At 48.2% G+C, this 22011-nt stretch overlaps 8 protein-coding genes across 8 annotated transcripts; 3 read left to right on the top strand and 5 right to left on the bottom strand.

Moving 5' to 3' along the window:
* Positions 1-31: 31 nt before the first annotated feature.
* BDW43DRAFT_303258 (WD40 repeat domain-containing protein) lies at positions 32-1922 on the bottom strand (the record flags this gene model as incomplete). The annotated part of the gene is made up of 2 exons (XM_032045391.1): positions 32-1660; positions 1803-1922. 2 exons carry the CDS (start codon positions 1920-1922, stop codon positions 32-34), a joined length of 1749 nt encoding a protein of 582 aa, XP_031896176.1.
* Positions 1923-2104: 182 nt separating this feature from the next.
* On the bottom strand, positions 2105-3443 carry BDW43DRAFT_288726 (cornichon family protein). Its single transcript, XM_032043313.1, has 4 exons — positions 3140-3443; positions 2871-3026; positions 2726-2792; positions 2105-2673 (listed from the first exon to the last, which is right to left on the bottom strand). Exons 1-4 carry the CDS (start codon positions 3238-3240, stop codon positions 2581-2583), a joined length of 417 nt encoding a protein of 138 aa, XP_031896175.1. The 5' UTR covers positions 3241-3443; the 3' UTR covers positions 2105-2580.
* An 815-nt stretch (positions 3444-4258) lies between these two features.
* On the bottom strand, positions 4259-7680 carry BDW43DRAFT_303256 (putative ATP-dependent permease ADP1; the record flags this gene model as incomplete). The annotated part of the gene is made up of 3 exons (XM_032045390.1): positions 4259-4495; positions 4575-5990; positions 6052-7680. 3 exons carry the CDS (start codon positions 7678-7680, stop codon positions 4259-4261), a joined length of 3282 nt encoding a protein of 1093 aa, XP_031896174.1.
* A 521-nt stretch (positions 7681-8201) lies between these two features.
* On the top strand, positions 8202-12175 carry BDW43DRAFT_303254 (putative long-chain fatty acid transporter; the record flags this gene model as incomplete). The annotated part of the gene is made up of 5 exons (XM_032045389.1): positions 8202-8234; positions 8314-8771; positions 8845-9553; positions 10222-10944; positions 11015-12175. The coding sequence occupies 5 exons, from the start codon at positions 8202-8204 to the stop codon at positions 12173-12175; spliced, it is 3084 nt and encodes a 1027-aa protein (XP_031896173.1).
* Positions 12176-12402: 227 nt separating this feature from the next.
* BDW43DRAFT_303253 (uncharacterized protein) lies at positions 12403-14143 on the bottom strand (the record flags this gene model as incomplete). The annotated part of the gene is made up of 4 exons (XM_032045388.1): positions 12403-12540; positions 12629-13394; positions 13461-13521; positions 13792-14143. The coding sequence occupies 4 exons, from the start codon at positions 14141-14143 to the stop codon at positions 12403-12405; spliced, it is 1317 nt and encodes a 438-aa protein (XP_031896172.1).
* Positions 14144-15362: 1219 nt separating this feature from the next.
* On the top strand, positions 15363-17168 carry BDW43DRAFT_192757 (hydroxyacyl-thioester dehydratase HTD2). The gene is made up of 2 exons (XM_032039039.1): positions 15363-16514; positions 16579-17168. Exons 1-2 carry the CDS (start codon positions 15898-15900, stop codon positions 17063-17065), a joined length of 1104 nt encoding a protein of 367 aa, XP_031896171.1. The 5' UTR covers positions 15363-15897; the 3' UTR covers positions 17066-17168.
* BDW43DRAFT_288699 (uncharacterized protein) lies at positions 16578-19079 on the bottom strand. The gene is made up of 5 exons (XM_032043312.1): positions 18477-19079; positions 18155-18413; positions 17960-18102; positions 16996-17906; positions 16578-16939 (listed from the first exon to the last, which is right to left on the bottom strand). Exons 1-4 carry the CDS (start codon positions 18810-18812, stop codon positions 17271-17273), a joined length of 1374 nt encoding a protein of 457 aa, XP_031896170.1. The 5' UTR covers positions 18813-19079; the 3' UTR covers positions 16578-16939; positions 16996-17270.
* Positions 19080-21148: 2069 nt separating this feature from the next.
* Positions 21149-21981, top strand: BDW43DRAFT_192881 (uncharacterized protein). The gene is made up of 2 exons (XM_032039040.1): positions 21149-21687; positions 21746-21981. Exons 1-2 carry the CDS (start codon positions 21321-21323, stop codon positions 21850-21852), a joined length of 474 nt encoding a protein of 157 aa, XP_031896169.1. The 5' UTR covers positions 21149-21320; the 3' UTR covers positions 21853-21981.
* The last annotated feature ends 30 nt before the right edge of the window (positions 21982-22011 follow it).

Raw genomic sequence — 22011 nt, 5'->3', positions numbered from 1 at the left:
CAGAAAGAAAACCAAAAAAAAAAAACTAAGTCTAATCCCAATACCGAATCACACCATCCAATCCGCCAGTAGCAACCTTACTCGTCTCCTGAGGATGCCAGTCAAGACAGGTCGTCGCACCACCTTCCTTACCGCTCGCCATGATTTTGTGGTACATTTTCCCGGTCTTCCAATCCCAGAAGCACACGTATCCGGCGCTATCACCGGAACAAATGAACTGGCCATCTGGAGAGATCTTGAGGTCGATGGCATAGCCGGCGTTATTGTGACCGCGGAAACTCTTCTTCCGGTTTTGGCGGAATTTGTCCGTGGCACCGTAGACGACGATCTGGTTATCGCCGGATTGGAAGGCGACGTATTTGCCGTTTGGATGGGGTGCTGCTCGTGTGAGGGCGAACATGTATGGTTCCGCGATGAATTTGATCGGCACGGGGATGCCGTATTCCCAGGCGCGGAGGGATTTGTCGTCGGATGTGGAGATGAAGCGGCGGTTTTCGTCAACGAAGGTGATGGTGTTGATTGCTGCGAGATGGTGGTCGTATTCTTGGACCAGCTCGCCGGAGCGGGTGTCAAATTGGACGATCTTCTTGTCTGACATACCGGCCAGGAACTCGTGGGAGTGTTCCGCGCCGGGGTTGAATCGAACAACGTGAGGTGTCTTGCCGGTAGAGAAACGACCGAGGCATTTGCCGTATTCTGTGTCCCAGAGTTTGATCTGGCGGTCGTAGGATGCTGTGAGGAACGTCTTTCCGGTGGGGTCGAAATCCGTGTCGGTGATAGCTTTGGAATGGCCGGAAAAGGTGCGAAGAAGCTCACGCGAATGATAAACGTCCCAAATCTTCGCCTTGCCATCCGCTGCAGACGAGAGTAAGAGATGGCCGGATTGAGGGAAAAAACGAAGCGATGTGATGGCTTTGGTATGTGACTTCCAGGTGTGAATGAGCTTCTTGGGGATGAAGTTCTTGACACTGCCAACATCCTTCTTGAGATCGACGTCCAGATCTTGAGGTACATGCATGTACGTCCGTCCCATGTAGTCGAACTGTTCGGACCCGTGAAATTCGGTGGTTTCCACTTTGGACGAATCAGCCTGGTAGTCCGTCGCCTGCTTGCTCATGGCAGGCATATGAGCTGCGGCGATCTCCTCTTCCTCTTCTTCAACATATTCCTCATCACTGGCAAGTTCACGATCCTCAGCAGCCTCTGTTTCCTCGTATACATGATCATCATCCTTATATTTCGCCCACGGTCCTAGATACGCGCCCTCGCCCTCAACAATGCTTGAATCGCCCTTCCTTTGCCGCTTTGCCCGTAATGCTGCCGATACCTCCTTCGAGGGCTTCATCTGCACGATATCCCGGCCTCCAAGCTGCGCTGCCCGGTCTAAATCGCCTACGATCTGGCCCGGTAGGCCGGGATTGCGCGTGTACCCTAAGCTCTGGAAAGTGCGGTGTTGCGCGGCGAAGGTGGCTGCACTGATTGCTGCTTCCTCTGCGTATCCGGTTGGCACATTTTTGCGCTTGAGCCCATTTGCGGGACCATCTGGTTTGAAAGGGTTCGCCGGGCCTTGGTTGGGGCGAGAGAGGTCGTCGTATGTTGCATTGTAAGTGAGAGCTTGGGAGGACGTGTTAGCGAGCATCATTTGCATGTGAGCTTGATCCTGTACAATTGTTAGATATCACATGGCTATGACAAGCAACGTCTGGAAGGGCATAAATAAGATAAGGAAAGAAAAGAAAAGAAAGATGTTGGAGAGGCAAAGAGAAGGGAAGATAAAGGACGAGAGTTTCTAGGGACCAAACCTCTGTATTCACTTCTGGCGCCGCGACGATCTTAGTTGCCGTTGGTGCGGTAATTTGAATCTGGGGGCGCGTTGTCTCATCATCGCTGGATTCATAGCTTGTACCTAATAACGACGCCATGGTATACTGTGAGACTGTACCTCCACCAAAGAAATTCGCTGGTAAGGTAGAAGGGCAAGGGCAAAGTGGTTGGATTTATGAGCGGAAGTTTAAGTTCTAGGCGGAAATTTTTCGGGCGGCGAGAGAGTCCCACTGCGAAGACTGCACTCTCTAGACAACAAACCAGCTTCTCTCATTCCTATACACAACCGAGTTGCTCTTTAATTATATACTATTACATAGACACAGAAAGGGTATCGTACGCTCTTCATTGACACACTGCTTGAGTGGTGGTATATACAGCACATCAGACATCAAGGAATACATTCGCAACGTCAAACAATACACGCAAATTATCTCAATTAACCTGCATCACAGCGATGCAGTTGTTACTCACCATCCCAGTCTAAGTCGTTATACCAAAATGATTGGTCATCACCCCTACCCGTCGTCAAAATCCTCATCATAGGCATATCCTACATTTCATCCATCTCCCGACATAGCATCGAAATCGATAACCTGGGCAAACCCAGCTTGGCGACTTTAAAGCGTCCATGTACTCTGCCGGAGAGTATTATCATGCGTATCCAGCCTCACTCATTGCAAGTCAGGAAGCGCACCACGCGATGCTTTTGCCAGAACGGCCACGGCGCATCGCATGTTCCACCTTGCGGCAACCTTAATGGGACTCATCGCGGATCAAAGCAACAATCATGCTGTACAGGTAGAAGAAAAACATCAAAAGATGGAAACCCAACTTAATGAAAGATTCCTGAAATCGAGGTCAGCCGAGTAACTAATGACGTAGATCCCGAGCAACCGACCTTCTTGTGTACGTTGAGCTTGCGGAAGATCTCGGTCGCATCCAGAAGGTGCGCATTATCGTAGATCCTAAACGTACGATATCTGGTTAGTGTGGCCTGTCCACGAAACACGCCCGTTGGCAAGTCTGAGTTGAGAGAGACGTACTTCTTGGCATTGAATGCCAACAGAGGCAGGTTCAACACGATCGCAAGCCAGTAGCCATTGATCACGAACAAGAAAGTGAGGAAGGCATGAACGGCGGCTTCGGGGATAATGTAGGCATTGAGGCGGTTGCAGAGATCGATAGGGTTGATGTAGTCGCTGCGGGAACGGAACGCGGGTTAGCTCCGTCATTTGGTCGCAATTGCTTACCGATATGGAAAAAAGGTTGGAGCTCCTCCCACAATCCTAAAGCAAAAATAGGAGCAACATACCATTCCAGATCGCTATACATGATGGTAAAGAACACCTGCAGGAACAGGTTGACGGCGTTGATCAACACCGCTAACAGGTAGAGCCACGCTTCGCCGGACATGCTGGGCAGACTCGAGAGACTATGCTCGGGGGAATGGCTTCGGAGGAGTAAAGGGGGAAGAAAGAGAGGTGGATGGGAAGAGCCGCTCTCGGGGGTAGAGAAAAGAAGTTGGGCTACGCGGAGAGGAGGGGAATCAGGAGAAGACAGCCGGTAGCAGACGACGTGAAGATAAATTGGAGGTGGAAAGTTGAGGCTGGAGAGCGATTGATGGGGTGTGGGCGGTGAGTCTAGAGATTACCTACAATTACAGTATTGGTACATAAACTCATCCATACCAGTATACGTACTTGTAGTATGTACATACATTATCTCCACAAACAAGTAGGTGAATGATTTAATATGCAATTATTCTTGGAAAGGCAAAATGAAAGGGAAGTAAAATCTTGCAGATAAGGTCTCTATTATTAATATAATCCGTAAACCCCAGGACAAGAATGCTGCTATCGTGGTACGATTCAAATGCGATATCGCTGTGGGATGCCTCAGTCCAAAAGTGGAGTCTCCCATCACCACACCGCACCTACTCGTCTACGGAGTACTGTATGTAGGAAAATGCACAGTGTGTTGCTGGAGGAAACAGTCCCTGGGTCTCTTACGAATGATAATTCCCGAATCTCGATCACGGGAAAGGGAAAGAAAAGAGAAAGGGAAAAAAGAATGAGGGTAAAAGACGATGACGTTTGGGGGGAGGAAGGGAACACGTGCTTCCATCCGCTTCCTACTTGTACTGTTGTGTTTCTTATCGCTTCAATAAATCTCATTCCTCATACGGGCGTATATACATTTCTACTGGATCATCTTCCCCCCTTGAAAAATTTAGAGAGGAGCTAAATGAACATAATGTCAAAGGTGAGGGGAGGCAAAATAAGAGAAAGAGAAAATTAAATGAAAAGAAATCAACCCAGTTAAGAGAGACTGAAATAAAAAAGGAATATGGAGAACATGATACAGGACCTGTCGGGGATAGCCCCAGTCTCACTGAGTGTAGATGAAAGGATGTGTAGGAGTTCCGGAGAGGTTACCGTTTCTCAACAAGGAAAACATGCATCGCTCCGTAGGCAATCACAATGAACGCCCCAGATATTATACCTAATCCAATGACATCCTTCCAAAATGCCAACGTATCAAACCCAAAGGCGCTCAAAATGGAAGCCCCCGGAACCTCAATATCCAGTCCATACTTGTGATCGATCAACGTAAGGAACGTCACTTCATTGACAATCAAGGCCTCAAAGCCGTAGTGGAATATGGACAGCTGGAAAAAAGGGAAAAAGAAGAAATTGGTTAGCCTTGTGCATTCTACCTTCTCGAATTGGGAGTGTTGAAGAACTTACGGTTTGTAACCACAAAGCGGACTTGGGGATTGCGTCGTGATTGAGGAGCAGACCGGCGAATAACAGACTGAACAGCATCACCAAGCTGCCAATCAAGTTGGCCACTCCTCCGTCGCGGAAGACGATGCCAATGAAAAGGCAGATGTTGGCAGCTGCCAGGTTGAAGAGGACAAGCACCAAGATAAATCGGAGAAACTCCGGCCATGCCGGGATCAGTCCGGTCATGGGATACACGATGATTCCCATTATCACCGGGGGAAGTAGTCGCAGAGGCACGATGTCGAATACCACCTTGGCCGCGAAGTACGTAACGGGGTGGTAGTAGCCATTGGCCCGTTCACGGACAAACAAGAGTCGCTCCGCTGAGAAAACCGTAAGACTAGTAAGTGTACTGAACCCGAACAAGGCGAGAACGAAGAAGAATAGACCAAGGCGGTTTTGAAAACCCTTGATATCGTCTGTTAATCCATAAAATAGGTATCCGCACAGCACAGCGAGCAGAATAGAGATAGCATAGTGAGTTAACATCAACATAGGATTCCGGTACAGGTTCCGCCAAGTTCGCTGAGACAGAATAAGAAACTGCCGGAACAAGCCAACCCGGGCATAGCTCTTGGCCGTTCCAGTATGAGGATCGGAGAGAACATCCGTGTTGGCCGAACCATTTGCGGTACGAGCATGTTGGACGGCTGCCACAATTTCGTCGTGGACGGAACGAGCAACATCTGAAATGGAGTAATTCGCAACCAGTATGTCAAGGTCAGTCTGACCTGGTGCAACTGGCGGTAACTCGTCAGGGTCATCAAGGATCTGGGGTGGAACATGGGCCGGCTGTCGAGAAAGGCGCAACCATTGCTGAGGGTTCTCCACCACGTCACCTACATCCTCCTCATCTGTTCTAGGGGTAGCAGGACGCTCACGATCTTTCTTCCGAGAATAGAGCTGTTTATCTTGGCGTTGTTTGAGCGAAACTCGGCGGTTATTCTTCGGTCTTCGATTTGCTTCCAGCGTGCTACTAGAGTTGTCCTCGATACTCGCGTTTGACGCACTAGCAACTGACTTGACGGCCCGCAAGCTGCTAGATGCAGTCCTAGGTGGATCGGAACGCACATCTAACAGAGGAGATACGACTTCACCACTATGAGACCGGGTAACGCTGGCGTGCATCGTAAGATCCACGAGGTAGTCCGCGATATTGAATCCAGGAGGGCAAGAATATCCGGAGTTGTCAAAGTACTGCTGGCATGTCGAAAAGAGGCCCGAGTATACAGTCTTTCCCTGTGCTAGGAGAACAAGCCGGTCGAATAAAGCGACGATGTTGGATCGTGGCTGATGGATAGTGAAGATGACCGTCCGGTTGTAGGTCTTCGCTAGGGTCACCAAGCACTCTACTACGTTAAAAGCGTTAAAGGCGTCCTACTTAGACATATTAGCGATTTCCGAGTGTTTAGAAGTCGGGTTACTTCTCGTATCTTACCAATCCGCTAGTAGGCTCGTCCAAGAAGAGAATGCTAGGGCTAGTGACTAGTTCGCAGGCAATTCCTACTCGGCGTTTCTCGCCACCAGAGATACCCCGGCCTTTGCCCTCCTCTGACCCGATTAACTGGTCCCTGATATGATAGATCCCAAGCTGCTTTTCAACCTCAAATACTCGCTGTTCTTTAGAGGCTCGGCTCATGTCCCGGGGAAGTCGTAATAGCGCGCTCGTCAGGATGGTCTCATGTACAGTCAAGGTAGGAAGCATAGTGTCTTCCTGATCAACAAAGCCTATCATGCTTCTAAAATTATGATCATTCACCTTTTCGCCGTTGACATAGAAGTCACCGCGGACGGCACCCCGCTTGTTCTTTCGGGCAAGGATATCTAGGAATGTTGTTTTCCCCGCACCTGAAGCGCCCATAATGGCTGTTATCTGACCCGGCTCTGAGACACCCTGAATCCCAGATAGGATTTCCTTTCCGTTCAAGTAATAAGACACGTTATCCCAATACAAGGCTGCCGGCTTGTGGTCTGCCAAGAGCTTGGCAGCTTCATCGTCAGAGTCATCGGAGAGAGGCAACTGAATACGACCCCGATACGATCTGCGCGACAGATACCACACGGTCAGAATCACCGCCACGACAAAGAGTGCACATCCAGCAATTACACCGGCGATAAGAGGTGTGTTTATTTGTTTCACAGGACGTGTGTATCCAGGAACATCTGTTTTGTATAAGCATTCCCCGGAATGGCACTTAAGAGAGATACTTTCGTCCCCGAACACGCTCTTGATCAGGTTATCCATGGCCGGTTCCTGGAATTTGCTGCCATCTTCCACACTACCGCCAACGGTAGATACTGACGTGAAAGAAGCAGGACCTTGGATGGACTGGTCGAGAAAATCTCCGATATCAATCGAGCCCTCTTCACCACATAGCATTCGACCCGGAATGCACTTGCATTTGATATTGTCGCATCGATAATGAGTCTTGTTTCGATCGTGTGTGGTTTCCAGTCCCCATTCACAGGTGTCCAAACCGCAATAAAATGATTCCATCTGGTCTACCCAAAACTGGAAATTACAGGTATTATCCTCCACCTTACAGGAGAACGTCACCTGAGGCTTCTTCTCCTTGAGTTGATCGAGGATTTTGCGATTAGTCACATCGCACATCTGGAAGTTTTCCTTGACGGTGACACCTTGCGTATAACAGACGCCCCCTTCACCTTCAGGCATCATGGCGTTGCAAACATCATCCCTCTGACAAACGTTGCAGTTAACTCCACCCCAGCCATCTTTGCAATTGCAGTATTTGTCTGTCCGGGGGGTCCTCTCGTGGCCGTCGGCCAACGATCCACACGTCGGCTTCGAGCAATCCTCACCAGCAAACCCAGGGGGGCACACGCATTTCCCCGACAGGTTATCGCAGGAAGAAAATTGAGCACACTGAAAAGCATCTAATTGACAGTTGAAGCATGGTGGACAATCGTCTGGGCGCTTATCAAAGGCACTGTAGAGTGGAGATACAACATGGGAGTCAGAATAGTTGCTCTGTGCTACAGCAGTAGACGCCGACAACGAGATCAGGAAAGCTAGATAGAGCTGAGATGGTGATTTTAATCGCATTGTGATCGGTGTGTGCGACGGTCGGACAACAATCGCCTCGCTTGCTCGCAATCTGGCTCTCGGGCCAAGCAGTGCGGAGTAACTAAATGACAGATGGAATCAGTCGGTAAGGCGACATTGATAAGCGCTCCTGGCCGATACTCGAGCGCACTTTCTATAGAAGGAAGAGAGATGCAGAAATTTCGCGCCAAAGACAAGACTAAAGAGAAGCAGAAACAAGGCACAGAAGGAACGGTGGTAAGACGCAGAGAGAGCAGTTGAGAGGTTGAGACGGTTGGCGCAAGTCACCGATGACGCGGGCGGAGAACAAGGAGATGCATGGCTGGCGGGTGCCTGGCAGCCTGGGGCATAAATCCCTTCTCACCGTAAATCAGCGGTTTAAATCCGAGGGGCCGACCCTTCGTTCACGTGACCCGTATTGAACGATTTGAGAAGCAAGTCACTATTGTGTGAGAGCGAAAAAATATAATCAATCAACAAAATTGAGATCCCTGAAGATTGCTCTACGAAGGCTTACCATCATGGTTCAGGTAAAAGAATTTGCTGTGGAACAAGTATGTACAATTTCTTCCTTTATTTCACCCCTTAATGACCCCGCATAATTTCAAGTTCTCTTGCTAACCCCATATTAAGTGGATGGATAAATATGAACACAGTGCTAAGTACAACATAGCAGAGACGTGTTGTGCCTCAATCTCACTGAAGGATCTGCAAGAGCTGTCTGAGGATAAATCTCTGAGTCCTTTGGACCTCGCTACCAAGCTCACATACGGGGCCATTCGAGGTTCAGAGCGGCTTCGAGGGACCTTGGCTAACCTCTACTCGGTCAAGACACCGACCCCTTTACCTTCTGATCACGTCTTGATCACCCCAGGTGCTATTCAGGCTAACTTCCTTCTGCTCTATTCATTGGTTGGGCCCGGTGACCATGTCATCTGTCACTACCCTACGTATCAGCAGCTCTACTCGGTCCCAACTTCGCTTGGAGCCGAAGTGAGCCTGTGGAAATCCAAGGAGAATAATGGGTGGAAATTAGATATTGACGAATTAAAGCAGATGATTCGCCCCAATACCAAGCTAATTATCCTTAAGTATACCACCACTCCTGTGCCTCATCGCTATGTTTCTTTGCCCAGCACGACTAACCCAAGCTCCGGGTGATAGTAATCCGCAGAATCCTACTGGGGCTGTGATCCCTCAAGCTACTCTGGAGGAGATCGTGGAGATTGCACGTAGCTCATCGATCTTTATCCATGCAGATGAGGTCTACCGGCCTATTTTCCACTCCATTAACCCCATGGAGCCTGATTTCCCCTCATCTATCCTATCGCTGGGGTATGACCGTACGATCGCAACTGGCTCAATGTCCAAAGCGTACAGCCTAGCGGGCATTCGCGTGGGATGGATTGCCTCTCGTGATCGGTCTGTTATAGAGACGTGCGCTGCCGCACGGCATTACACTACCATCTCAGTGAGCCAATTAGATGATGCCATTGCCAGCTATGCCCTAGATGCGAGCTGCATCCATAATCTCTTGAAGCGGAATATTCAGTTAGCAAAAACGAATCTGGCGATCCTGGAAAAATTCATCGAATCCTATCGGTGGGCATGCGAATGGGTCAAGCCACGCGCGGGAACGACGGCGTTCGTGCGATTCAGTAAAATGGGCAAACCAGTAAATGATGTTGCCTTTTGTGAAATGCTGCTCGATCGCACTGGCGTCATGTTTGTCCCAGGAAGTCAGTGTTTTGGTGAAGGGGAGGATTTCAGAGGCTATGTCCGGATCGGAGTTGTCCAAGAAACACATGTGTTAGAGGAGGGGTTAGAGGCATTGACAAAATTTATGGAGGATGGGTATGAAGAGGTTCCCGTCGTCAAGAAGAAATGATGGTAAGAGGTCCGAGAGCCATAACACAGGAGCTTATAGACTAAGTAGACTAAAATATGACAACTTCCTTAGTAGCATGTGAGATAGTTGGTATTGTCGATCAAAAAAGTTGTGGGGTAAACAAAGAAGAAAGGAAACTCTTTCGCAGTAGTGCTCTGTATTGTACCATCGGAAACTCCAGAATTGAGTGGAACCTAATGAGTGGACCCAAGGAAAAGTGGATCAAAGAAAAAATGTATAGTATGTCTTTCAAGAGAGAGCCGGGTCGGACTAAGAGTCACTGGACCCATAAATTGAGCCGAGGCAACCCCAATCGTCTTTGAACACCCTTGATCACCCACCTTTCCTCCCATGGAGGCGTCCATTTAAGTCCATTACTGTGCCATTGAGAGCGCCTACTATTCCTCCTACCGCTTGCTCACTTAGTCAATTTCAACTCATTCCCCTCGTGTATTCTTTTCTCGAGTATATACACATTAATCCCTACACCCTCCTAAGATGCCTTCAATCCCTCTGCCTGGTATGTCGAGTTAGCCGGAGTGCCAAAGGTCATCGATTACATACAATGCTAACCATATGTTTGGGGCTTAGATATTCCCCTTTCTATCGTTACGCCTGCGGTTGCCACCACACTTGCATACCTGAACGCCAAGTTCTCGTTATTCTATGATGTAACATTGATCGGAGGCTTAACCAAAGCCATTCTCAGATCACGCTTGGCACTACGCCGTGACCACCTGAACTTTTTTTATATACTAGAGCAGTACGCCCTAGCTCCGGCGACAAAGAATAACCAATTTATCGTCTACAATGGTCGTGTCTGGACCTTCTACGAAACTTACCTAATGGCATTGCGATATGGCGCCTGGTTCAAAAAAGTGCATGGTGTTCAACCCAAGGAGATTGTGGCTATGGACTTTATGAACTCTTCAACCTTCGTTTTCCTCTTGCTAGGCCTCTGGAGTATCGGCGCAATACCCGCATTTATTAATTACAACTTAGCAGGGAAGCCTCTTACACACTGCATCAGAACGTCAACTGCTAGATTATTGGTGGTTGACGATGAAATCCGTCAGCAATTTACACCCGAGCAAAAGGAGACATTGGCGTCGCCAGAGTTCCACGAAAATGGGGGCTCAGTCGATGTAGTCTTCTTCACACCCGAAGTGGAAGCCCAAATCATGCAGATGGAAGCCACACGTGAGGATGACAGCGTGCGTGGTGGTTCTGCCCTGCGTGACTTGGCTATGCTTATCTATACGAGCGGCACTACCGGTCTCCCGAAACCCGCTATCGTCAGCTGGAAGAAGTGCTGGAACGGTGCTGTATTTGTTACCAATTGGCTGGGGTTAACTAAGGATGACCGCTTTTTCACGGTATGCTTCATTCCGAGCTTTGCCAAAATTTTCATTTTCTTCATTCCGAGATATGCTGATACCCATCCAGTGCATGCCACTCTACCACTCCTCAGCTGCTATCCTGGGATTCGCAACTTGCCTAATGAGCGGATCAACCCTGATCATTGGCCGCAAGTTCTCCGCTAGAAATTTCTGGAAAGAAGCTCGCGAGAATAACGCAACTATTGTACAATACGTAGGAGAGACTCTGCGGTACTTGATGGCCATTCCCCCTGAAATCGATGCTGTCTCTGGAGAGGATTTGGACAAGAAGCACAATGTTCGCGCAGTTTTTGGAAACGGCTTGCGGCCCGATATCTGGGCTCGCTTCAAAGAGCGTTTCAATGTACCCACAGTTGCCGAGTTCTATTCGGCAACTGAAGGCACCTCTGGGTCTTGGAATCTCTCATCCAACGACTTCACAACTGGGGCAATTGGGCGAAACGGCTCGCTCAGCAGGCTGATTCTGGGAGGCGGCCTTACCGTTGTCCAGATTGATCATGAGACTCAGCAACCTTGGCGGGACCCTCAGACAGGTTTCTGCAAAGCAGTGCCACGAGGCGACCCCGGTGAGCTCCTGTATGCCATCAACCCGGCGGATCCTGCCGAAAGTTTCCAAGGATATTTCAAGAACTCCAATGCCACTGAAAGCAAAATCGTCCGCGACGTGTTTCGGAAGGGCGATGCATACTTCCGCTCTGGCGACATAGTGCGATGGGATACTGAAGGTAGATGGTACTTCAATGACAGACTCGGCGACACCTTCCGGTGGAAAAGTGAGAACGTGTCTACCAGTGAAGTGGCCGAGGTATTGGGCACACACCCAGACGTGCATGAAGCTAACGTCTATGGTGTGGCGCTGCCCAATCATGATGGGCGTGCTGGCTGCGCCGCCATCATCTTGAAGCAACAGCACCAAGCAGCTGACCCATCGGTGCTTGTTCATCCAACTCAAGAGATACTCAGCAGCCTTGCGGCCCATGTTCTAAAGAACTTACCTCGTTTCGCGGTCCCCCTTTTCCTCCGGTTCGCGCCGGAAATGCAAGGGACAGGAAACAACAAGCAACAGAAGCATGTGTTGCGAACTGAAGGCGTAGACCCGTCTCTAGTCAATAGTTCAGACAAGCTGTATTGGCTCCAAGGGGACAAGTACGAGCCATTTGAGCAGAAAGACTGGAGTCGATTGCAGGGTGGGCAAGTGAAGTTGTAGTGGTCTCTTGTATTATATAACCGCTCTATACAACCTATCTACTCTGCTAGGCCCTCTTTTGGTATATATGCAGTGAACATAATCCCCTGACTGACTCTGATACCCTCTACACCCATTACTTCGGATTGTCTTCGATATCCGAGACATATGCATTTTTGACGTCACTAGCGATTGGATGGTGTTAATCTCAGCGCATTTTATATGCTGAATGTTCCCATGTGGACCCGTTAACGTCCCATGATACGGAGCTCTACAGATCGGAAAGGCGGGTATACCACCGCTGTAAAACCAAATGCAAGCCACATGCCAAGATCACAATTCTGAGGCAAGCCTTTGGCAATAGGTCCGACAAAATACGACTGGGACTGCAACCCGTCATGTTAGTGGTTGTACGTGTGAAGCAAAAACATCGCATACATAATTGAAAATGATAATCTCAATGCTAGCACTTACCATTCCGAGGACGGCACCCAAAATCCCGAAGGCAAAACTGGCCCCTGTAGCGAGACCCATCGGCAAACAGCGCGCATCATTCCAAACCGTCCAGTCGTAGTCTCGTCCTCCTCGGAAGATCCACTCTTCCTCGACACAAACAGCCAGCCATGCAACAATCCAATAAGACATGAGTGGGAGGAAGTTCTCCATGATCTCGCGAAGATACCTGTGCGCTGCAATTGCGCAGACGGTGTAGATCACGACTTCTAGTGTCGTCAGGAGAGGACGTGGGATACGTGGGCCGTAGCGACCTAGCATTTGGAGGTTGAGACCAGCTGAGTATGTGCATGGGATATTGTTCGAGACTGTGCCCAGGAGGAGGATGACGGCGCAAAAGCGGCCGAACCCGTGTAAGTTGCTAAAGGAGGCCGCGAGCAAACTGCCCGGGGAGGCAAGTGAGGCGTCAACCCAAGCGGGATTCGAGTCAATGCCTGTTGCTAGGCCAATACCCAGCAGTGTAGTTAAGGTCATTGCCAAGCCCATGCCTGTGCTACTGGCAAGGAACATTCGCCCGGGTTTGGTTGATGATGGGAAGTAGACGAAGTAATCTGCACTTGCTGGGGCCCATGTGATAGCGGAGGCAAAACAGAGAGAGAAGAATGCAAGGCGATTTGAGGCAGTTGCTTCAGGGATCTCATGCGGTATAGAAGGTGAGGTGTCAAAACTTGGTCCGGCCGAGCCTATCATGACGGATAGGGTTAAAATTTGTATGATCCAGGCGTATCTATACTTGGATGTCAGTTGGAAGGAAGCCCAGGAAGTAACGGTCTATGGCAAGACTTCTTTTTACCTAGTATAGAATTGGAAAAGATGCACACCAAGGGTAGCAATGAACCAAGTCAGGGTTGACACTACGATTATACCAACAGGAACGGCTGTCCGGCCTCCCGAGACTGTGTAGATGACCTGGCCTCCAAGAATGCAGTTCACCATTCCATAGCCCAGCATAGTAAGGATATTTAGTAGACAGCAAGCCTTGCTGATGTAATATCCAAGGAAATATCGAGTCACAACCTAGGTGCAATATTAGCTAGGTAACCCCGTGTTCCTCCTGAATTTCCTTACCAAGGTTCGATTCCCACTCTGAGGACCATAGGTACTCATGTATCCTACACACATACCTCCTAGGACAACTCCCAAGGTGGCGCATATGGTGGCCTGGGTCCAATCAAGCCCATACAAAGAAGGGCCATAGAGTCCAACGATGATGTTGTTTCCAGTCAAAGCCGAACTCAGCCACAGGAGAAATATGCGAGTGTAAGTATCTGGTAATGGGGACTGGCGTTCATCATCTGCTACACGTTCAATCCCTCGAGCTTCCACACCAGATACTCGGCTGAACATCGCTATGCCTTTCTGAAAACTTGACACCTTCAATCCTGTGTCGGTAGAAAGCAGCTCTAGTGTATGAACATTGGGTCCAGACTCCTTGACCTGGACGTGTGGGTTGTAACCCTGTTCAAGGTCCGCCATGACAAAGGCCAGCGCCGTTTAATCAGGTGTTGAAAGGTGAGGAAATGAAAAGAGAAAGAATCAAAGACACTAAGGACAGTATTTCTACGCTCTGTAGCTATTGGAATAGTTTATTATCAGTCCATTGGATTCTGGTCTTCTCAGTGACAGGAGTGACCAGCCGACCCTCACTACATATATACATTTTCCCGACCTGGAAGAAGTGTTGAGTGGCGTCCATAATGCGGCAGAGGTACCATGCGGTGGACAGAGGGAACACCATAAAATGTGGATGCCTAAACCGAGACATGTAACAATCGGCGAAGTAGCAATAGGGGTGCATTCTCATGCTCGTCCTGGCTCCTCCGTTAAACGTGGAATGGAATTGAGTCCAGAGCCCGAAATCGATGCAGCTTCAGGAATGCTCAAGATCCCCTTGCTTATTTGTAGAACCGCAAGCAAGGACTTTGCCATGAGTAGCGATGTCATCGTTACTCTTGATGCGATGCTACTGTCGCTTTCTATCACTGCAGACCTGACGTAAGGGAGAAACGGCTTTTGGGTTGCTGAAGGACGTTCCAGTGTCGCCGCGGCTTCCAGCCGAAGAATCTCAATTAGCAAACATGAGAGACAACATGGTGTCCCCTTTTGATCAAGGGGGCTGGTCAGCCTAGACCTAGATTGTTCAGCCACATTGTAAGCCATTTAATGTGGTGGCGCTTCAATCTAGTAGATACGTCTTATCAAGTGAACATCGATCGAGAATGCTCTATATGAGCTCTGAAAATTGATCGGCAGCCATGTGAAGGCCATTTGCCACGTTGTAAAATAATTCTTGGATTTCGATGGCCTTTTATCTGGAAACAATACTTGGTTCTTACTAGGATCGACCCGGAGAGGCATGAAGGTATGCTGATAAGATAGTAAATCTTGCAGGCACATTGTTTGAACTGCCGCTTGCAGTATGCACGAGAGCGATATTAACCAACATATTTGTTTTGAGCACAGGAGTAAGAGAGGCCTATTATTCCCTTAGGATACGTGATAAGTATCACTGTAAGTCATCAATTAGCATCACTATTGATCAACTTATCAAGCTCTGAACCCCCTTCCAATCCAGCATACTAAGTTTTCGATCTCACGATCTACTCATTTAATCTTCCTCTGTTTCCTATAAGCGAGGTTGTGCATAATGAGAGTAACATTTAAAAGAGGTGCGAACTGATCCACTTTTTAGAACCTAGTAAACAGTGACTTTGTCGCCGGCTCCAATAGCGTTTCGAACATCCGGTCTGTTCCGATAGTGTCAATTTATGCATGAGAGAGGGGAAGAGATTCGAAACTTTTTCAGACGCCCATCAGATTGGAAAAAGGGTCGTTGTTCTTGCAGATGTCGATGTCAAGACGTTTAGGGAGAAGACCGAGAGGAGGTCGGTAGGAAGTCAAATCCCCCGAGGATTTGTTTCTTGATGACCAAATCAAATCACCTGCCGAATCATTTCCACATTTCAGGCTCGGCGAAACTGAAAGTTGCCGACAAGATAATTATAGTACTCCATATAGGTACAGTATATGTGTCCAAGAGGGTTAATACCTCGGAAACGTCCCTTCCAAGGAATTCCGAGACCGAGAGTCACTTCGGAAACCGCTTCAACCCCAACTCTCGAGATGTTTTCTTTACCCGACTCTCAACCTTCTCAGCATCAGTAAGAAGAAAACCAAAGAAAGGGAAGAATAGAACGAAATCAAGACCTAGGTAGCTCTATCAACCCACAATGTCCCTTTCTTCGGTCATACAATGGTCAAATCTGTCCGCCCAGATCATATCTCGATCCTCCTCTTCAATTCGTCGCTTCTCTGTACGTCACCATTGTCGACAATCTGCCGCCGATGCTTCTGCCACCTCCATTGCAGCATCATTCTTGTCTCGGTTTCGGTCTCTGGGCCCGCAGACTCGCTCCCAAGTTCTTGATGCCAATCAGCTACAGCTTCTGTCCCTCACATTGAATCGTCCATCTCTATACCCTAACTCCCCATCGCTATCCAATACTTCAACCTCGTTACCTACCGGCACCCCCCTTCCGCCGGGGTATCATCTGGCCTACTTCACTCCTGCATTCTTGGAGAATGAGTTAGGTGCGGATGGCACGGATGTCTCCTACAATCCGGAGGCTCCATTTACTCGGCGCATGTGGGCAGGCGGCGAGGTGCACTGGCCGCGTGCCGCAGATGGAAACCCTAATCCGTTGCGGGTGGGACAAGAAGTCCAGGAAACTACTAAAGTGCTCAGTTCCGAGCCAAAGATTGTGCGTAAGACCGGAGAAGAAATGATTGTCGTGGGCGTGGAGAAGGAGTTCCGTAACGAACATGGCGTGGCGGTCATTGATCGCCGGTAAGTTTTTCATCTTACAATTTATACATGTCCAGAACATCTAACTGTTAAACATTCCTACTAGGAACTGGGTCTTCCGTAAAGCACTGGCTGTGCCATATATATCTTCTACAACAAGAGTTCCGGCGCCATTATCTACAGCTCCAGCCTTCTCGTCCACTTCCTCGACCGAGAAGACTCACACTCGCACCTTAAGACAGACAGCTATTACTCTTTTCCGCTTTTCAGCTTTGACTTTTAATCCCCACAAGATCCACTATTCGACCCCATGGGCTCAGCAGGTGGAGGGACATAGAGATATTGTCGTCCACGGCCCTCTGAATTTGATCTCCATCTTGGACCTCTGGAGGGATACACGCCCAATGAAGGGTGACGATCCGGCCCTGATGCTTCCAGAAAGCATTACATACAGGGCGACGAGTCCACTATTCGCTGAGGATGAGTATCAGGTTGTGCTCAACGAGGAGGAGGGGAGTGGTACAGGGCTAGTGCGGATTTTTGCTCCTGGTGGAAAGGTTGCGATGAAGGCTGAGGTCAGGTCAGCCAAGTGAATCCTTACGCTCTGATTTTTCTTGTCCATAGTTGTCGTCTAAGGAATATAAAACGGGGGAGACGGGCCAAACCCCTTTCAAATTCCTGAACTACTGTAATGTAATGTGGTGTACCTTTAAACACTGCTTAAAAAACCCTGGGTGTGTAGTGTGTCAGGCAGTTGGAAATGGTATTTGCTAAGCATCATTAACCACCAGAATCTTGCTAAAAGGTAGCTGAAATAGAGAAGCTGCATACATGTTTATCAAAGTCGACGGGCTCGGACTTTTCTCCATTGATCAAAGGTATTACCTGCGGTGCATGGGTCCATGTATCTGGCAGAGTTGGATGTTTGGTGTATAAATCTTGCGTAAGGTATTCGTATGAGTTGACAAAAATGGGCAGGTATAGTTCCGTGGCAGGCGTTCTGTTGAATAACAGCTCATAGACACCATCCGATATTGGAATAAATCTTGCGCCCACGGCCGGATGAAATCGAAAGTAGTTCCAGTCGTATCTGAAATCATGTCCATGCCGATATATCGTGGGAAGGAGCCCCGTTTCAGGAGAATGTGGTGAGGGCATAAGCCTAATCTTGGAAGCGATCACGTCGCCGTATCTTTTAGCAAGACACCCCCCGGCAAAGACTAGAAATTTGAGATGGCTCGCAACTCGCTCTAGGAGAGCCATTTCATTTGTCATAACTTCCAAAGCCGGTGGAGATAGAGCTGCCCAATCCGCCTCAACATGTCGAAATGTTTGAGCCAGAAGTCGGCTAGTCAGAGGTATGTCGGGTAGTGGAAGGATGACTGTCGTGTTATTGAAGATAGCGTTCAAAATACCGAAGTATACGCCAGCCGGCTTGATATTCGTCAGCGACATTGTCTTAAAATAGTTCAGCTGCCGGGACTTACATCGCTCAGAGGACAAAGCAAAAGGCATCTATTATTCCCAAGCATAGAGCTCTGTGTTTCATAGCCTTCTGGGGCAGAGAGGCCAATATTACGTGCTACATTGGCAATGAAACTGTGGGATAGCAACTTGGGTTTGGGAGAACCTAGAACCAATAAGCTGACGCACACTTGATATTGACTGTGTTGTCAACCTGCCTGTGAAACCTGGGGTGTGAATGATAACAGCTGTTTCGTAGTACAGGCACTTCAATTCCTTGTTATATTCATATCTTCGCTGGGTCTCATGTAGGAGCTGGTCAAACAGAGGCAGCTCTATAACGGAGATAGATCTTCCGCGTAGAGTGGCCCCAACCTTCGGAAAGGCCGCATTCGTCGTTATTATGGTAGAACATTCGACATCTTCAAACAACATGTGATTTTGAGCCACAGTGTTTCTTTCAGAAACCAAAAACAACTAGAGCTCTCTGTGATCAGCGACAAGGGTACGGCTTTATATACATGTCCATGACTTGCACACCTTGAAGCCAGCTTTCATGGCCGCAATAAGCGTGATGGAGCACAGGGGACTATTTGGCGCTAACCAGGCCAGCGGCTCTCCTGTATTATCTCTCCCCAAAGCACTGGTTATACAATTGGCAACACCGTTCACCGCATTTGCAAGTTCGGCGTAAGTAATTTGACTATACCCGGCATCAAAGCTTGTCGGGGATGTAGGATATTCAATCCATAGACCATCAGGATCATCACGAGCCAGCTCGTCAATGATAGTTGGTAAAAGCTTTCCCTGTGAAGCAGCGTCAATTCTAGGGTTGTCCATCTTGATGGGTGGGGAGGAGCACTCGATAAAGGGCATGGTGGGTAATTGGTTTGGTGTAAAATTGCTCGAGAAGTAGTCTTTTGTAAGTAAATCAGGAAGAAAGAGAAAAGTCAATGAGAGGAAAACCACAGGCGAAAAGATCTATCTATATATATATGTATGTATATATAAATGAAGAGCATTCAATGTCACGTTGGAGTCACGGGAGTGTTAAGTGGATTTTCAGTGTCTGCAGAATTTGTCAACTGCAATTAAACCGAGCCATTTATATCGTTTCACTTACCCCGCGTTGGCTGAAGGGTGTTATTATTATTATTATTATTATTTAAAAAAATTTAATTGCTAGAATGTTTTTCTTTCCCCCTTATCCCTGCAGGTACAATCACTATACTACTACATACTTGCAGGTGCTGCCGTTTGATGGGCTTGGGTTACATGCGATTTTCAGTCAAATAAACAATTGAATACTGGTGGTGGCACCACACCACGATTTTGAGGGTAGAAGAAACCTTGGGTGATGGTTCCAGGATCTACAAGCGAAAACTACGAATTGCTAGTACAGCCGGTCAGGTTGCAATGGACTTGCCTAATGGTGGAGACATATGATGCTTCTTGCTGGCAAGAACCCCTGTCGTGCAAGGCAACACAGATCCACACAGCTTTCTTATCACCTTTTGCAGAGAATCCTGAATAATGAGAGGAGGGGAAAAAGGAAGAAGTAAAAAAGTACCAACATTAACCACAAGGGGTATTCGCTTTCATCTAACTCTCGCATTATAGATTAAAGTGGACCCTGATTCTTGCTTGGTGTCCATTCTTGATTATTTTCTTTGAAATTTCCCTGTTGCAAATCACCTCTATAAGGCATTCAAGTGGATGTACTTGCAGCTGTCACTCGCATACTGTGCTCTACCCACTTTCTGGAGATTCCGACCTGAGTTGTCCAAATTGGTGCCGATACACAAATGGAAACCTAGACGGATTATGCACCCGAGAAGATGGTGTTTAATAAATGACCCACGACGATAGCAAGGTCGACCTATACTAGGCACTATTTTGCAAATTTCAGAATATTTCGGGCAGGTCTTGCAGACATTCATGTTACCACTCGGTAGTAATGGAGGGGCCAAAGTGCTGTTCCAGCCCACATTATATCGTATTTATTGAAGTCCGCTTATTATTATGCTTTGACCGATCTCAAGTGTGTGGCGAGTTGTTTGCATCCTTATCAGTTTCGCTATAGTGGCTAGCACGATTAAACCTGGCCCTGTTGCAACCCAGTGAAGGCGGGATTGAAACACCCCCGACACAACCCCAGAAATCCTTGTGATGTGCTGCTTTCCACTGTTCCTATTTCAATTATTCCCACCGCTAATGGACCTGTATAGTACCATGGAAAGCTGGGCTTAATGGAGAGTAGCAGTGACAACGTAATGTACTTCTTTTGCTTGCGTTATTCCCAGCTACTTTTCACACCTCTTGTCGGTCCTTGGAGGCGAGGGAGACTGTTGATTACTTTGTGGCTTGCAGAACGAGACCCTTCGAAACAGCTCTGGAACCAGGTCAGAAGGCTCTCAGGCGACAAAGATGTACCACGGTTCACCAGTTCCTTGTCAGATCGCCAGAAAACACCGCCGACCAGAGTGTACTTGGACAGCATGTGAAGCCAATCATAGGGTGCCGCCGGTATGTCGCTGTTGTACAATGTCTACCTCGTCTTTCCGGTTGGGGATTGGGTCAGGTTTTCCCGAAAGGTCTGATCACAGGCGCTTGCACTCCCGAGTTTCCATACTCTAGTCCAGAAATCTTCCACGCGGTCAGCACAAGGGCGGGCGCAGTGGGATGTGTAATATTGATGGCAGAGAGCTTGCATATAACATACGACTAGAAGCAACCTGGTTTGAGCAGGGGGTGGGGGGTCATCAAAGAGGATAACGCACTTCAATCTCCATATATGTCCAATGACTAGAACAGTAAGTGACTTCACGTCATTCTTGATGCCTGATGGCCCGGATGCACATGCGTATGGATGTCCTTTGCACCTATCATCTTTCAGATACTGACATTCTACGCAGGTGCAGAGAACCCCGCGCAAGAAAGATAACAAGAAACCAAAAGGAGCATGACAAGGATCGAATGGTGGAGAGGGCGGAAGACAAAGCTATATATAGTAGAAAGCTCTATAGGATTATGATATGATAGTTTGGAACTTAAGGGTCAAGGAAGGTGGGTAAATTCCTAGGTCTTCCCACCCCTAGCAGCAAAGGCTGACCATGAATGCGCGATAATGCAGCAAATCCCCCAGAGTTGGCATGTATGACCAACAGGAGACATTTTCACTTCATGTCAGTGGAATCCTTTTCTAAGGCTATCCTATAAGAATCCACGAACCCACCCCCCAACGAGTCTTAAAAGTGGCAGCACATAATATATCGCGGCGCGTAACGCTGATATCACATTGAATTAATTTATCAGGGTCATGGGGCGTGGGGCTTGAGAAATCCTCATAGGTCCAGATCCTTGCCTATATAATAGCCATAGCTAATGACTAATTTCTCTAATCGGCCGAAGAGGGTGCCTCGGTCCCGACAGCCCATCTTGCCACGGAATTTAGCTCAGGCTGTCACCTGCATCTTCACCCAAGGGTTGAATCCTGAGACGTTAGATAGGAGAGTCGAGGTCGTGGCGGCGGACCATTTGGGGCCGGTAAGGAACACAAAGCTTACTTCCTTAATAACTCGTAATTGGATTGTGATGCCTGTCAGGGAAGTTCGAACAGTTAGTAGTCTCCATCTAGTACCTGTGAAGATGCGCAAAAACTGTGGGACAATGCTACCGATGAGTATTCGTTTAAAACTTGCGAATAGGAAAATCCCATCGATTAGTTCACTGCCCCTTCGCATGAGAGCTAGTAAGCATTGATTTTATACGATTTGGGGTGGCGTGTTAGTTATCTGACGGAGACGGAGTTAAAACACGAAGACCGAAGTCGCGCCCCGTTCTTCAATTTCTACCTCTAGCATCTCAGCTCCCTCCATATCAACTCTCTGGACAACCTACTTCTATATTGTACTGAAATGGCGGATACCGTTGTCAGAGACAGTCGCACAACATTGTCATCAACGGAGAAAAGGAGAACCAGAGTCCAGCTATCTTGTACAGCCTGCAGAACTCGAAAGTAAGCCTGCCTCGCTGTTCAATTCAATCCGAAACTCGTAATGATCAAATGTTGATG

Source organism: Aspergillus alliaceus (genome assembly GCF_009176365.1).
Source record: "Aspergillus alliaceus strain CBS 536.65 unplaced genomic scaffold BDW43scaffold_54, whole genome shotgun sequence".
Lineage (NCBI taxonomy): Eukaryota > Fungi > Ascomycota > Eurotiomycetes > Eurotiales > Aspergillaceae > Aspergillus > Aspergillus alliaceus.
Note: the sequence above shows the minus strand (reverse complement) of the source record. Positions and strands in the feature narration are given on the sequence as shown.

Bases quoted from the DNA above. Each gene is read 5' to 3' on its own strand.
- BDW43DRAFT_288699 (XM_032043312.1), bottom strand. From the start codon at position 18,812: ATGCCCTTTATCGAGTGCTCCTCCCCACCCATCAAGATGGACAACCCT. The intron at 18,414-18,476 runs GTGTGCAAGTCA...AGAGAGCTCTAG, and splicing joins CCATGAAAGCTGGCTTCAAG to TTGTTTTTGGTTTCTGAAAG. The intron at 17,907-17,959 runs GTAAGTCCCGGC...ACGAATATCAAG, and splicing joins TGCTTTGTCCTCTGAGCGAT to CCGGCTGGCGTATACTTCGG.
- BDW43DRAFT_288726 (XM_032043313.1), bottom strand. From the start codon at position 3,240: ATGTCCGGCGAAGCGTGGCTCTACCTGTTAGCGGTGTTGATCAACGCC. The intron at 2,793-2,870 runs GTACGTCTCTCT...TCGTACGTTTAG, and splicing joins TTGGCATTCAATGCCAAGAA to GATCTACGATAATGCGCACC. The intron at 2,674-2,725 runs GTCGGTTGCTCG...CCTCGATTTCAG, and splicing joins AGCTCAACGTACACAAGAAG to GAATCTTTCATTAAGTTGGG.
- BDW43DRAFT_192757 (XM_032039039.1), top strand. From the start codon at position 15,898: ATGTCCCTTTCTTCGGTCATACAATGGTCAAATCTGTCCGCCCAGATC. The intron at 16,515-16,578 runs GTAAGTTTTTCA...CATTCCTACTAG, and splicing joins GTGGCGGTCATTGATCGCCG to GAACTGGGTCTTCCGTAAAG.
- BDW43DRAFT_192881 (XM_032039040.1), top strand. From the start codon at position 21,321: ATGACTAATTTCTCTAATCGGCCGAAGAGGGTGCCTCGGTCCCGACAG. The intron at 21,688-21,745 runs GTAAGCATTGAT...ACGGAGACGGAG, and splicing joins GCCCCTTCGCATGAGAGCTA to TTAAAACACGAAGACCGAAG.